This window comes from Perca flavescens, chromosome 14 (assembly GCF_004354835.1).
Source record: "Perca flavescens isolate YP-PL-M2 chromosome 14, PFLA_1.0, whole genome shotgun sequence".
In the NCBI taxonomy this organism is placed as follows: domain Eukaryota; kingdom Metazoa; phylum Chordata; class Actinopteri; order Perciformes; family Percidae; genus Perca; species Perca flavescens.
The window spans coordinates 2,588,106-2,603,674 of record NC_041344.1 but is presented as its reverse complement, the minus strand read 5'-3'; the positions used below and the strand labels follow the sequence as shown (position 1 = coordinate 2,603,674).

At 41.3% G+C, this 15,569-nt stretch overlaps 1 protein-coding gene across 1 annotated transcript; it reads left to right on the top strand.

Annotated features, from left to right (window-relative positions):
• Nucleotides 1–2,068: 2,068 nt before the first annotated feature.
• LOC114567665 (gastrula zinc finger protein XlCGF8.2DB-like) lies at nt 2,069–13,180 on the top strand (the record flags this gene model as incomplete). The annotated part of the gene is made up of 2 exons (XM_028596775.1): nt 2,069–2,671; nt 12,102–13,180. Coding segments are annotated over 2 exons (1,128 nt in total), but the record flags the coding sequence as incomplete, so codon positions are not given.
• Between the last annotated feature and the right edge of the window lie 2,389 nt (nt 13,181–15,569).

The window sequence follows — 15,569 nt, the reverse complement described above, 5'->3', positions numbered from 1 at the left end:
TGCACGCTTATGGTTTTCTTGGCCAGGCCTACCTGGTTAAATAAAGGTTAAATTAAAAAATAAAATTAAAAAAGTTGTTGCTTCTAAATTTCAGGTTGTGGTCGACTAGCGGGGCCTGCTTTGGTTGTTTGATAAATTGATCAACATTGACTGTGATTGGTGGTTGGCTGTGCATGCAGAGCCTGCATGTCACACACTAGCAACACATTTTGTATCCAAGAACACTTAAATCAGTGTAAATTATGTTATATCAGACACAATCTTCTGTTGTAGATTAGTGTTACGTTTCCAGTGTTGCGGCTCATCTTCGGGGGAGGGGGAGGTCAAAAAGTAACATTACCTGAAAAAAGCGTGTAGTTTCTTTTTAGCATCTCACATCACACTTGCAGTGAGTATTATGCTCAGAAACGTGCCAAAATACCAACAACTTTACTAGCTACATTAACAGTAACGTTAATACAGTGTGTCCTGCAGCGGGTAGTCAGCGTTCGCTAACGTTAGCTTCTTGTCTCATCTGGGGTCTGATGAACAGTAAATTCATCAAATTCAGTGTCAATTCATTGTGCGTGTGGTGTATGTCCTCATTTTTTCAATCGGGAAGAAACATCTTTATTTTATTAGGTTTACTTAACTTTAATATAGTTTTTTTAAGGTTTATCTGAAGGGTTTCATTATACTGATTCCCAAACGACCTAAATCTGAGTTGACTTTATGTGTGTGACTTTACAATTTACTCCGTGTGACCATAGACGGTATATAAACGGCGTGTGACTGGGATGTAATACGACAGTACAGGTACTATTTACGTCAATGTTTTTCTTTACACTCTTGACCGTGGAGTGTGCGCGGATCATGGCGCGGACACGGGGTGCGCGACACATGGATGTAGCTAGGCTATAACAATCATAACGGCGTAACGTGGTGTTTTATCTTAAATCCGTGGACATGGTGAGAAAGCTCGGGCCCTAAACATCCAAGCTCGGGCGCAAATCAATCAGTTGTCAAGAAAGAAAACAAAACGTCTTGCACCGTGCTACTAACAAGCTAACGTTAGCTTGTCGATTAGAATGGGCAAGTGTCTGAAGGTCTGGCCAGAGATGTGGACCAGCTGGCGGACGAGGCTGAGAGCAGTGGGGCTATGGTTGGCACAACAAACGGATTGCCGTGCGAGTTATTGTAGCGCTAATGAAAGCTAGCAATGGACAGAGGGTTGTTAATAAGACAATGACTGTGTCGGCAGTGCTCCACCTTTGGTAGAGTATGTTTGAAACGCAGCCAACATGCTAACGCACATTTGACAGTATCACCCAGACGTGCCGATTGCCAGGGGGAGAAAAAAAAAACCCTGAGCCAAACTCTTTATTCCCGCTGCTATTAAGAAGCCTTTAGACGCATAGCAGTACGGGATAAAACAATCACTGAAGCAATTGGCATTTACATTGGCATATTATATTCTATTATATATTATCTTATCTATCCAGCAAGGACTTGAATGTTTCAATGGTTCATTATCATTGGTTTGAGTTTAGTTTGAGTGGTGGTCAGTAATGTGTCTGTTTCATTCTGTTTCCTGCAGATGTTGAGCAGCTGTTGGTGGTTAAAGAAGAGGTTCCCCCTGAGCAGCAGGAGTGTAGCTCCAGTGTGGACCAGCAGGAGTGTAGCTCCAGTGTGGACCAGCAGGAGCCAGAGCCCCCCACACATTAAAGAGGAACAGGAGGAACTGTGTATCAGTGAGGAGGGAGAGCAGCTTCAAGGGCTGGAGGAGGCTGATATCACCAAGTTCCCATTCACTCCTGTCCCTGTGAAGAGTGAAGATGATGAAGAGGAAGCTCAGTCCTCACAGCTTCATCAGAGACAAACTCAACACATGGAAACAGAAGCTGATGGAGAGGACTGTGGAGGACCAGAACCAGCCAGGAACTCACATCCACTTTTACAACCAGAGACTGAAGACCAGACTGGAGACTCTTCTGATCCTGAGACTGATGACAGTGCTGATTGGAAGGAGACCAGAGAACCTCAGTCAGCTTTAAACTCTCTGAAACATGATTCAAGATGTAAGAAAACATTCAGCTGCTCTGAGTGTGGGAAAGTATTTTGCACCAAGGCACACCTGAAAAGACACATGAGAACTCACACAGGAGAAAAGCCTTTCATCTGCTCAGTGTATAGGAAATCTTTTACACAGAGTGGAGATTTACAGAGACACACGAGAATCCACACAGGAGAGAAAACTTTCAGCTGCTCTGAGTGTGGGAGAAGATTTGGCCAAAGGGGACATCTGAAGAGACACATAAGAACTCATACAGGAGAAAAACCTTTCAGCTGCTCAGTTTGTGATCAGAGACTTGGCTGCAAGACACATCTGAAGACTCACATGAGAATCCACACAGGAGAGAAACCTTTCAGCTGTTCAATCTGTAAGAAATCTTTTGCACAGAGAGGCCATTTAAAATCTCATATGAACCAACACACAGGAGAGAAAACTTTCAGCTGCTCTAAGTGTGGAAAAAGATTTAGTCAAAACTCAAATCTGAAGAGTCACATGAGAACTCATACAGGAGAGAAACCTTTCAGCTGCTCAGTCTGTAAGAAAGCTTTTACACAGCGTAGCAATTTAAAATATCACATGAAACAACACACAGGAGAGGAACCATCAAAAGCAGCAGGAGTGTAGCTCCAGTGGGGACCAGGAGCAGCTAGAGAATCTCAGCCAGGTTTGAACTCTCTGAACCACGGAAATAAAATGGATAGAAAGGTCATTTCCGTTCAAATCAACGTAGCATAATTGTCAGAGTGGCAGCCATTTTTATGTGTACCATTGCCATAGTAACTATAAACTTCAGTATAAGCCGACTCCCGGCAAGTCGTGGAGCTGAGGCTAAATGAGTCAAATTAACTTCATGCTTCATCCACACAAAGCACACTGCTATCGCCACGAAAGCATTGTGGCGAGTTCGTGTCATTAAGGTGGAGTTAGCAAGCTAATGTTAGCCAAATAACAAGTTGTTCTCCGGCTGGCTTGTTCCGCTGTGCTGTCATGTTGTGTCGGTTACAGACAGTGTTGAGCAAGGTACTTCCAAAATGTAATACATTGATTGATATATTGATAACTAGTTACTGTCATTTGAGAGTAATTAGTTACATACTATATTTATGTATCTGAATTGTAATGCTTTACACTACTTTTGCGTTACTTTTAAACAACTCCTGAAAATAATGTCCGTGTCGCAAATGTATCCGTCTCTGCAGTCATTTCAACCACCGAATCCAGCAACAGGAAATAACACCCGCAGACTTTTTTTCTCTGTGCCGAAATATTTTGCAGTGTTGGTGAATTCTTAAAAAAAGGCCACTAAATATCGGGTTAAATGTGTTGTAACTTGTACTGAGATTGTAACGGGTATAATGTTACCGAAATTGTATTAGTAATGCGTTATATTACTGCGATACAGCAAAAAGGAATACATTACTGTAATTACGTTACTTTTATAACGCTTTACTCCCATCACTGATTACAGGTAATGAGCTGAACAGTGGGACCCGTTGTCACTGGGTCTGACTGTCCCTCTTCACTCCGTGAACATCTCCCGAGCTACGTTGGGCGGCTCTCCTCCCAGCGAGCTGCCACACAGTTTACTGCCTCACTGACGCGTATTGTCACCATGACAACTTACAACAATCGCCATTTTGTTGTGTACCAATCAAATGACCACGGGAAACAGTTCAATGGCCTTTCTATCCATTTTAATCTATGCTCTGAATGCTGTAATCTGTAAACTGTGATTGAATTGAAGGACAATTAATGTAGTGTATTAGTATAAACTGAACACATGGAAACAGAAGCTGATGGAGAGGACTGTGGAGAACCAGAACCAGCCAGGAACTCACATCCAAATCCACTTTTACAACCTGAGACTGAAAACAAGTCTGTGGAGGGTTATGGCGAAAACATGTTAAATGAGCAACAGTATGGATTTCAGGGAACACTTTACAATTAAAGCTGAAAGCAGGAATTGACGAGCCTTGCACCTCCCCGTGTGACAGGGTATGCGACACGGCAGCTTATGAAAAATCTTAACTTCACGTCAAGGTTCTAATTGAATAACTTTTTTCATACTCTACTTTTTGAAAATATTCAATACAGCTGATAAAGAGTATCTACTTTGACCTACTTTTCCAAATATTCTTACTTTACCTCTTTCTTCAAGACAGCAACCCAGTTAAGCGGTTCAGCATTCACACGCATTTTCTAGTTCAGGTACTTTTTGGGGCCACATTAACTGGGTTCCATTTACATGAAAGATTAAAACAGACTCCGTAAAGGCAGACACGAAAATATTTTCATAGAAATATGAAGCTTTTTTTCTCAATTTCAGTACATTGTCCTCCAATTGTTCAATTGGAAGATTGCTAGAAGATTTTGGTCTGGTACAATAACGTAAATATTTGCATCAGCCTCATATTTCTGTGGGAATAGGAACTGCTGGTTTGTTCACAATCGGTTCATATCATCATATCAATTATTGTATGAAGTAACTGTGAACTAACATTCCTTAATTGATGTTCCAATAAGTGGGAACGTATCACATAAAGTCAGTGACTTGATCATTTCCTAATTGTGAGCAACAGGAATTCATCATACATCTTGAATTCATTAATTTAACCGTCAGGATTATTGCATTAGTAAAACATAACTAGTTCACTTAATATAAAATGTTTCTGGATTTCACAGAAACTTTTGTTCACATATGGCTATTTTACAATATATTGATGAGATTACATCAGCCTTGGATCACAGTGATTTTTTTTTTCTGGATTTATCAAAAGCTTTAGTTAATGAAATGTTACTCGCCAAACTAAGTTCCTTTTGGCTTTTAATGTTATGTACTTCAATGGGTACTTCAGTAAGTACTTACAAAATAGCAAACTCAATCAAAATTTCTCTTTTCGCAAAGGCAACGTCTTGAGTGGGGTTCCACAGGGGTCAATCCTTGGCCCACTTCTTTTTCTGATAAACTACCAACCCTCTGTCTCCCAAACTGTGTTGACAAACCCTGATTGGTTGGGTCCATCCACAGTGTTTCTTGCTTTACTAAATTGGTTCCCTTCTTTTTGCACAGGAGATACCTTAGTGATACATGTATATAGTACTTCAGCTTTTATGCCTCTCCTTGTATTTAATCTGTGCTGATGCTTTTACGTTTATGTGACGTGACGACATAAAACTGACTTGTGTCATAATGGAAATGTTAGCAGTCACTCTTTATCTTTTTTTGTATCAGTATAGGACTATGTCTGACGGGCCGGTTGGGGGGGTGATGAACAGTGGTGATAACAGTCACATTAGAAGTCACATTGACTTCGAAGGTTATCGTGGAAGTTCATGTCATAGCAGGGCACATCGTGTCATACTGAGTAGTGCAGTCTCCTATACCGGATCCTGACTACTCTGTGCATATGAACATCACAGCAGGGCGTTGCGGGATGTAACATGGCGCTGCAGAGCACGGGTGGAGGCTGCGGACGCAGCAGGACGCAGCAGGATGCGGCCGGGAAATGCAGTGAATCGCAGAGCATAGCTCTGCTAAGAAGAAACATAAGGACTCCGGGGAGTAAACTCCCCAGAGCTAGATTAGTAACAAGCATTTCTGGGACAGGATGCATACAAAAGTAACAAGTAGAGATGAGAGAGCAGCTCAGTGTGTCTTAGGGAGGAACAGCCTCCCCGGCAGTCTAGAGTTGTAATAGCATAACTTAAGAGAGGCAGGTTAAAGAGAGGTGCCTGGTCGGGCTAGAACTCTCCCCAACCGGATCGGGCTGTACTGGCCTGCCTCCCTCTACTCTCGCTAGATTATTAATTATACAGTATATAAAACTGATGACTACGAGGAGAAGCAGTGGGCCGGGTTAGGTGGACGCTTCAACTCCTCGTTCCTTAACTATAAGCTTTATCAAAGAGGAGGGTTTTTTCAAATCCATTTTTACAACCAAAGCCTTAACACCAGACTGGAGAATCTGTCAAGGTTTCCACGGTTATAGAAAAACTGAAGAAGTCGTAGAATTTATGAAGTCCTTTTTTGTAAAATCTTTTTTTGTGGGGCGGCCTCTAGCTCACCCAGTAAGAGTGTTCGCCCCATGTTGGCTGAGTCCTGCAGCGGCGCAGGGTTTGAATCCGTCCTGCTGCCCTTTGCTGTGTGTCATTACCCATCTCTCTCCCCCTTTCATATCTATCCATTGTCTATTAAAGGGAAAAGCCCCCCAAAAAAAATCTTTTGTTGTTTGTTTTGTTGTGCATAATGACGACACATTTATTTTGGGTAGCTGTTGACGTAATGTAGCGCTATGTGTCGATGTGTGACAGTGTTTTGTTTTGCCATCATGTACGTTTTCTTAATTTTTCTTCCTGCGTTCTGTCTCTTAACACAAACCATTGCCTATCCATTCACTTAACTGCGGATCTTCGTGATCATCTGGCCAATATACAAGAGTGTAGATGCTATCGGGGATGATCACACTGATAATCAGCCACACGGAGGAGGTAAGTAAGAAGTTATGACAAGTCAATATCATGAATAATAATGCTTAATCTGTTTGTGTGTGGGTGTCCCTTTAAATCATGTTTGACTGATGTGTAAACTCTACGTTTGATCTCAGTTTAGTTTCTTACTCTCAGCTTTCAAAGCCCAAAGTGTTTGGTTTTGGTAACATTTAACTGACAAGTGTCATTTCTGAGATGTAAGGAAGCATTAACTCTGGTAATGACACGAAACCATATAACAGGGAAGTGCAGTGTGACAAAGTATTTAGAATATCATTAGCAATGCAGAGCCAAAAAAAGAGAGTGAGAAAGACTGAAGAGAAAGAGGAAGCAAAGTCACTATACCTACCACCTGCCAATATGCCTTTTGTTGTGAGTCAGTTGTGCCATTCAATGGCCCATTACAACTAAAAATTTCAGATGAGTTCACATTTGTTTTACTTTATTATAATTATGTACTTAAGAGTGGTTGACTGACTACGTTTACATGCACTTAGTTGTTAGGCCCGGGCTCATATCAGAGTCTTTGATAAGGTTTAAAAGTAGCTGTGTTTCCTCTTTTCTTTTGGCCGAGCATCTCTAGGGCAGCACTGCAAACTGTCATCTGGTTGGTTTGTTTACAGTAACCATAGCAATTTTATATAAGGTAAAAAGTTAATGAAATTTATTGTACAAAGTACAATCTCAGTCCAAGATATCAAAAACAGGAGGCAAAAGACGTGGTCCCAAAATGGGCTATAGGTCTAGAAAACACTGGGATTTGGTCCCTGGTAGTACCAGCCTAATCTGGTTGGTGTCCTAAAAAGTACAGAGTTTCGGTATCCCTAAACCCAACAAGGGTTGAAGGCGTTTCAGAGGTACTGAAGTGACTCTGGGACGGTTTTATCTCCTGGTATTGGCTGGACAAACCCTGTGAGGAATTACAAATTGTGAAATCTTAAGTCCCTCTTTGTTTTTGTAATGTCATGTGTAAGGCTCAGATAATATAATAAAATGTACATTTATTATATGCAAACTTTTGTCAGAGCTCTGAAAATGTAATAAAGTATGTGTCTTTCTTCCAAAGTGTATTTTAATCATTAATCTTAGGCCTGTTACACACAGGATGCGTCGTGCGAGCGTGTCAGCTGCGTGGCATGTCGGTTTATATTTCGGCTCCCATGTTAACAGGCTAGATCTTACACACTTCCAGGTGCTGCTCGAGACGAAAACGCGTGCATGCTAGAAATAGAACAGACGCCTATTTTTCACAGGACACGCAAGCCTGTTGGAAGTGTTTCCAGGCAAAATAGAATATGAAAAGATGTGTATATGTCGTTTAGACACAAATACATATTAATAATGATTGATGTTTGAAAGTCTCTAGGTTTTGATATAAATGTAATTTTCAAAAAAATCGATTTTCTAAATTAGCACGTCACAGAACGAAATATTCTGTAGCCTATTTTGCCATCAATACTGCCGACGTGTTTGCTGTAATCAAATCAGTATATATTTATGTTTAACATGGTATTTCATTTCATGGGAAACATACATATGTCCAAACAAGGCTAGCAGCAGCAGCACCGCGTCAGACACGTTCCTGTTGTGTAAAGACAGAAAAATCCACGCATCTGACACGCAACAGAAACGCCACGCTGTGTAACTGGCCTTATTGTGTGTATTTCTGAGGAAGTCTTGAACACTTTCGGACTTTTATTTTGAAACTCAGCAACTGATCTGCACCGGAAGCTGTGGTCTTCACTGTGGCGAGCTTCACACTTTGAACAAGATGGCGTGTAACAGAAAGGAGTGTTAGCAGAGTGTCTTTGCTGTGTTGAGAAAGAGGTAAAATGTGTAAAGTCCAGATGCTGAGAGCGTTGGTGGAGCAGCGACTAACTGCGGCTGCTGAAGAGATATTTGGGCTGTTTGAAAGAACGATAGCAGAGTACGAGGAGGAACTTTGTCGTTCAAAAGAGGAGAACGAGCGACAACGGGAGCTACTGGACGCTGTTTACAACCCTCAGCTTCGGCTACACAGAGCAGGTTTGGTCCCTTTACTTCTAGAAACTCTGCATGGTTGAACGGTGCCAGAAGATGGCTCGGGTCTGTGTTGCTCGGCTGTGTTGTGATGCTTGCATGGCTTCTTATACTGTTGATGTGTAACTGTGCTAACGTCTTGCTGCTTCCTGTAGCTCTGCATGGCTAACTGAGAAAACTTATTTGTTGCTCTAGCTGTCTGTGTGGTGTCTGGTTGACTTCTGTCTGTATAGTTTAACCTGTACTAATGTCTGGTTGACTTCTGTCTGTATAGTTTAACCTGTACTAATGTCTTGTAGACTTCTGTCTGTATAGTTTAACCTGTACTAATGTCTTGTTGACTTCCGTCTGTATAGTTTAACCTGTACTAATGTCTGGTTGACTTCTGTCTGTATAGTATAACCTGTACTAATGTCTTGTAGACTTCTGTCTGTATAGTTTAACCTGTACTAATGTCTTGTAGACTTCTGTCTGTATAGTTTAACCTGTACTAATGTCTTGTTGACTTCTGTCTGTATAGTTTAACCTGTACTAATGTCTGGTTGACTTCTGTCTGTGTAGTTTAACCTGTACTAATGTCTTGTTGACTTCTGTCTGTATAGTTTAACCTGTACTAATGTCTGGTTGACTTCTGTCTGTGTAGTTTAACCTGTACTAATGTCTGGTTGACTTCTGTCTGTGTAGTTTAACCTGTACTAATGTCTTGTTGACTTCTGTCTGTGTAGTTTAACCTGTACTAATGTCTTGTTGACTTGGGTTGTAGCTTTTTGTGTTGTAGCTGTTGCATCTGTTTCTTGGCTTTTGTGTTGTGGCTTTTGTTTTTGTTTTTGTGTTGAACCATCTTGCCTACCATAAAAAAAAAAGACAGATTTTTACAAGATTACATAAATAGCTCTATTTGGAAATAATAAATCATTCTCGACTACTGGGGTGATTTTGTAGGTGAGTGCATCTACATAGAAACTAGAGATGCACCGAACCCAGATGTTTTTGGTTCGCCCGAATGCCGAATCCACTGGTTAAGATTCTGCCGAACCCGAAACCAAACTGAATCCTCCTCCTATCCTCAATCCATGAACATGAGTGACAATTTAGTTTGGCACATTTTCGCTAACCAGTGTATGATGAGGGCATGTTGGACGGGTGAAATTAGAAAGCTAACGAGCAGCACTCGCTCCGCTCCCACTGTAGGCAGACTCCGAGAGAACAGCTGACAGCCCGGGAGAGGCCCTGTCTGGTTAACACAAGTTTTTAGCTGTGACTGTCCTTCCTTTTGCCGTACCTCGGGTTGCGTTCTCTTAATACATCCACAGGGTTTGCTGCATTTTGCTTGCTGTCTGTGGATTCCTTCATGCGCGGCTCGTATTCTTTCGGTTGTTTCATGCGCAGGTTTGTTGGCAGCGGCGATGTAGTGTGTTGGGTGGGATCCTTCGCGCCGCGGGACAGGTCGGCATTGCGGGTTGGGCGTGCGGCTCGGCTTGGATCGCCTTCTTTTGGTTGGGGCAGAGTGGGCTGAGGGGGCCGCCAGCAAGTTCCATTTTCGCTTTCTCACAGCCTACTGCATCGAACGGTCCACCTACGTCGACCAGCGGAATGCAACCGTTCGGTTCAGTGGAAAAAAATTCTAAAGTTCGGTGCATCCCTAATAGAAACTAAAAATGAAAAAGGAAATTTTCTAATGTCAACCATTCTTTGTTGAAATTTACAAACACCAGAGCATGAGAGCGCTATGACTACTCTTCAGAAGTGATTTTGGAGAGGGACATTAGGTAGTTACATACCCTGGTTGGCTGACATGACACCATTGTATTCATATACAGTAATACTATCAATCCAGACTTGTGGAATGTGATATTAATAATGTATGCATGTTGCTTCCTCTAAATTTTAGGTTGTGGTTGACCAGCTGGGCCTGCTTTGGTTGTTTTGATAAATTGATCAACATTGATTGTGATTGATAGATAGATAGACATTTATTGATCCTTTCAGAAATTCATCTTGCACCATACAGCTCATCAAATAGACAGACAACAAGACCACTAACCCCTCCCTTCCCCCCGCACAACCACAATACACAATCCCGAATATCTCCACAACATAAATAAAAAATAGCAAAGTGCAGTGTCATTAGCACCAATGGGCATCATCATCAGTGGCATTTTAATATTATACCAACATGCAGTATTATTACACAGAAAGGTTCAAGTTATTATTGGTGGTTCCCTGCATGCCACACACTAGCAACAAACTATGTATCCAAGAACACTTAAATCAGTGTAAATTACGTTATATCAGACACAGACTTCCAGTGTTTCCTTTAGGATTTTTTTTTAGCAGTGGGGGCAGGTCTGTCCGAACAACAAACAGAAGTGTAAAAGAAGCAGTTTACCTTCGGAGCGAGTAGTGACTCGAGAGGCATTGTGGGAGAAACAAAGTTTCTGACCACGGTGGGAAATCAGTGGCTGGAACAGGGGAGACACTTTGTTTCCCTCACTATGACTCTAGAGTCACTACTCACTCTGAAGATGAGCACCATAACTCTCTCTCTCTCTACCACACACACACACACACACACACACACACACACGCCGGCTCTGCTATTCTCTTGAAGAGATCGACGCACACACCAACGCACAAGTATAAACTTCAGGCCATTTACGTAGGCTGGAGCCCTGCGTTACCATTATTTTCCTTGCCCCACACTGATGCCAAAATACATTTGCCAGTGACTATCTGAACTATATATTACTCCAGTGATGAAATAAATCCATGTCAAAGCCATTTGAAGTTTTATGTCAAGTAAAATACTGATTCTCTAAAGTTCAGTTAAAAAAAAAAATCTTTAGAATAATATGCAAATGAATTGTTAGATTAATCAATGACTAAAATAATTGTTAGGGACAGCCCTAAATGGTTCCATTTTGTGGCTTGATTTAGCAAGGTGGCCTTAACAAGCTATGTTACTTTGTATCAGTTTGTTAGACTAAATTTGTAAGTTTTCATATCTATGATGATACAAACTACCTCTCATTATTATTGGTTTGAGTTTAGTTTGAGTGGTGGTCAGTAATGTGTCTGTTTCATTCTGTTTCCTGCAGATGTTGAGCAGCTGTTGGTGGTTAAAGAAGAGGTTCCCCCTGAGCAGCAGGAGTGTAGCTCCAGTGTGGACCAGCAGGAGCCAGAGCCCCCCCCACACATTAAAGAGGAACAGGAGGAACTGTGTATCAGTCAGGAGGGAGAGCAGCTTCAAGGGCTGGAGGAGACTGATATCACCAAGTTCCCATTCACTCCTGTCCCTGTGAAGAGTGAAGATGATGAAGAGGAAGCTCAGTCCTCACAGCTTCATCAGAGACAAACTCAACACATGGAAACAGAAGCTGATGGAGAGGACTGTGGAGGACCAGAACCAGCCAGGAACTCACATCCACTTTTACAACCAGAGACTGAAGACCAGACTGGAGACTCTTCTGATACTGATTGGAAGGAGACCAGAGAACCTCAGTCAGCTTTAAACTCTTTGAAACCTGATTCAAGATGTAAGAAACCATTCAGCTGCTCTGAGTGTGGGAGGAGATTTAACCGTGAGTCACATCTGAAGACTCACATGATAACTCACACAGGAGAGAAAGCGTTCAGCTGCCCAGTCTGTAAGAAATCTTTTACTGTGAGAGGAAGTGTAAAGGCACACATGAGAATCCACACAGGGGAGGAACCATTTAGCTGCTCTGAGTGTGGAAAAAGATTTAACCACAACTCAAATCTGCTGAGTCACATGAGAACTCATACAGGAGAAAAACCTTTCAGCTGCTCAGTTTGTGATCAAAGATTTGGCCGCAAGACAAACCTGAAGACTCACATGAGAACTCACACAGGAGAGAAACCATTCAGCTGCTCAGTCTGTAAGAAATCTTTTACACACAGTGGAAGTTTAAAATATCACATGAAACAACACACAGGAGAGGAACCTTCTACTTCCTGTGTTAGTGACATCAGGAAGCAGCAGCAGTGGAGCTCCAGTGTGGACCAGGAGCAGCTAGAGAATCTCATCCAGGTTGGAACTCTCTGAAATATAGAAATTAAATGGATAGAAAGGCCATTTCCATTCAAATAAACATAGCATAATGGTCAGAGTGACAGACATTTTTATGTGTATCATTGCCATGGTAACGTATAAACTTCAACATATGCATAAGGCTGTTTTCATGCCGGATTTATATTTTTCTAATGCTGTTTATGACTTTTGGACTCCATTTTGTATGTCAGTAATACAATTATGGGATGTATTGGATGCAGAACCTTCTTTGTGTTAATGCAAATAAATATAAGTGTTGTAAGAGCCAGGTTTAGTTATATTATTTTGAAAGGTCATTTACGGTAATTAGGGCACCTGGTGGGGGCGGAGGAAGCAAAGTAATACCTGCTCACTTGTTTGGTTTGGTGATGGAGAGGGGTTGACGAAGGAAGTCTTATTTTTGCTGAACGCTATTTTTATGCTGGTTTATGTTTTTCTAATGCTGTTTATGACTTTTGGACTCCATTTTGTATGTCAGTAATAAAATTATGGGATGTATTGGATGCAGAACCTTCTTTGTGTTAATGCAAATAAATATACAAAACGCAGTTGGATCCGTGATCATTATCAGCAAGCGCATCTGGCAAATTAGTTAAATTAATTAGTTAGTTAAAATCAGCGACTTTCCCTCTTTAGCGTTTAGCTTAGCATTGTAACCATACACAACACTGGCTTGGATGCATCAACCTCCCCAGCTCCACCCTTTCTAAATATGGTCACCTCTGGCTCCAAAACGCCAAGATGGCGACAGCCAAAATGCTAACTCTTGGCTTCTCAACGGCAGTCCACACAACAATGGGTCACAATGTAGTGTTTCTTTGTACCATTGGGACATTTGGCCTGATGGTGGCAGTAATGGAAACATCAGGGTGTCACCACAATCATTTTTATGGAATTGGGCCCTACAGTAGTGGAAGTCTGTTATTGTTAAAACATGGTTTTGCAGACTGATGGTCCAATACATTGTTCCAAAGCAGAATATGCATATTAATTCATCAATTGTCAAATTTTAACTTATTAAACATTAAAATGTTTCAGTTTAGGCAACAAAAAAGAACTGTGAAAGCAGAATGTCCTGTTGTGGCCAAACGGTTGAACTGCTGTGTGGCTAGGTATGAATAAATGCTATTTATACATTAGTTAAGAAAACCACCAGACTACAGTTACTAGTTACGTGTGTGTGATTGTGTGTTTGTCAGCTGTTACTTCCTTTATGTTCTTTACTGGCAAAGAAACACTTGCAGCATCAGTAGAGTATGTGACATCACTGAATATAATGTATATCTGACAAAGCAGCAAGAGTGCATACGAGAGTGCAGACGATATCGGGGATGATCACTCTGATAATCAGCTACATGGAGGAGGTAAGTAAGATGTTATGACAAGTCAATATCATGAATAATAATACTGATCTGTGTGTGTGTGTGTGGGTGTCCCTTTTAAATCCTGTTTGACTGATGTGTAAACTCTACATTTGCTCTCAGTTTAATTTCTTCCTCTCAGCTTTCAAAGCCCAATGTGTTTGGTTGTAACATTTAACTAGTGTCATTTAGAGATGTGAGGAAGCATTAACTCCGCTAAAGTCATGAACCCACATAACAGGAAGAAGGGAAGTGCAGTGTGACAAACTATTTAGAATATCATTAGCAATGCAGAGCCAAAGCTAGAGAGAGAAAGACTGAAGAGAAAGAGGAGCAAAGTCCCTTTTGTTGTGAGTCAGTTGAGCCATGTCAATGGCCCATTACAACTCAAAATTTCAGATGAGTTCACATTTGTTTTACTTTATTATAATTATTTACGTTAAGAGTTGTTCACTGACTACGTTTACATGCACTTAGTTGTTAGGCCCGGCTCATATCAGAGTCTTTGATAAGGTTTAAAAGTAGCTGTGTTTCCTCTTTTCTTTTGGCCGAGCATCTCTAGGGCAGCCCTGCAAACTGTCGTCTGGTTGGTTTGTTAACAGTAACCATAGCAACTCACAGAGCCGACCGTAAGCCGTAAACAGGCAAGATGCCGTAAACTGTCACAAACTGCAGTAAAAACCCAGATTGAGAAGCAGATTCTGAATGCGCTGTAAACATCTCCAAAGAATGCCTCTAAAACCTGAATAATACCAGAATATCCCACGTCTACATCAGAAAAATTGTACATTTGGAAAAAGGTCTTATTGGGAATATCCAAACACAATTTGCTGTTTACATGACCTGCATCAAATTAGGAATATTATCATACTCGGAATAATAGTGGAATATAAGTGTGCATGTAACCATACTTGATGATTTGTTTAAAGGCGCTTTCACACCTATAGTTCGGTGAACTCATTGGAAACAAATGTCACCTGTTGGAAACTGTCGCTGGTCTTTTTGACAGAATTTCTGAAACTCGCCGACAATAATGGATCTACACCACATTTCTAACGGCTTGGGTTTCTGGTTCTGCTTTAGTGTTTCTAATATTTTAGAAGAAGGCAACAATGTGAGCAGCTGACAGACAGCGACTGAAGGAGAGAGAGAGAGAGATGATGATGTGTTATCACACATCAGAATAAGTTATGGATCTGAAAGTAATCATCCCTTAAATTATAGATAAGTCTGTAAATTGTGTGGAAGGTTGAAAAGGAGACTAAGAAATGTATTTTGGTTCTTCCTATATCTGGGACGGATCGCGTTCTTACAAGCGAGTTCATCAAGTGAGCTCTCGAGCACTCAGAAGCGAACCATGACCCTCGTTTTCCCAAGTTCGGTTGTTTGGTCCAAACCAAAGTTAGAATGAGTTTTGATACCGCTCCAAACCAACCTGAATACCAGACAGAATGCTCCGGGGTTCTCTGTTAAAACAGACCAAACCTAAAATGTGACTTAACACACACAGCCACGGATCAAAATAATAAAGCTAATAGGTTAATGGGTTATTGTAACAGGGGAATGATAGGAACTG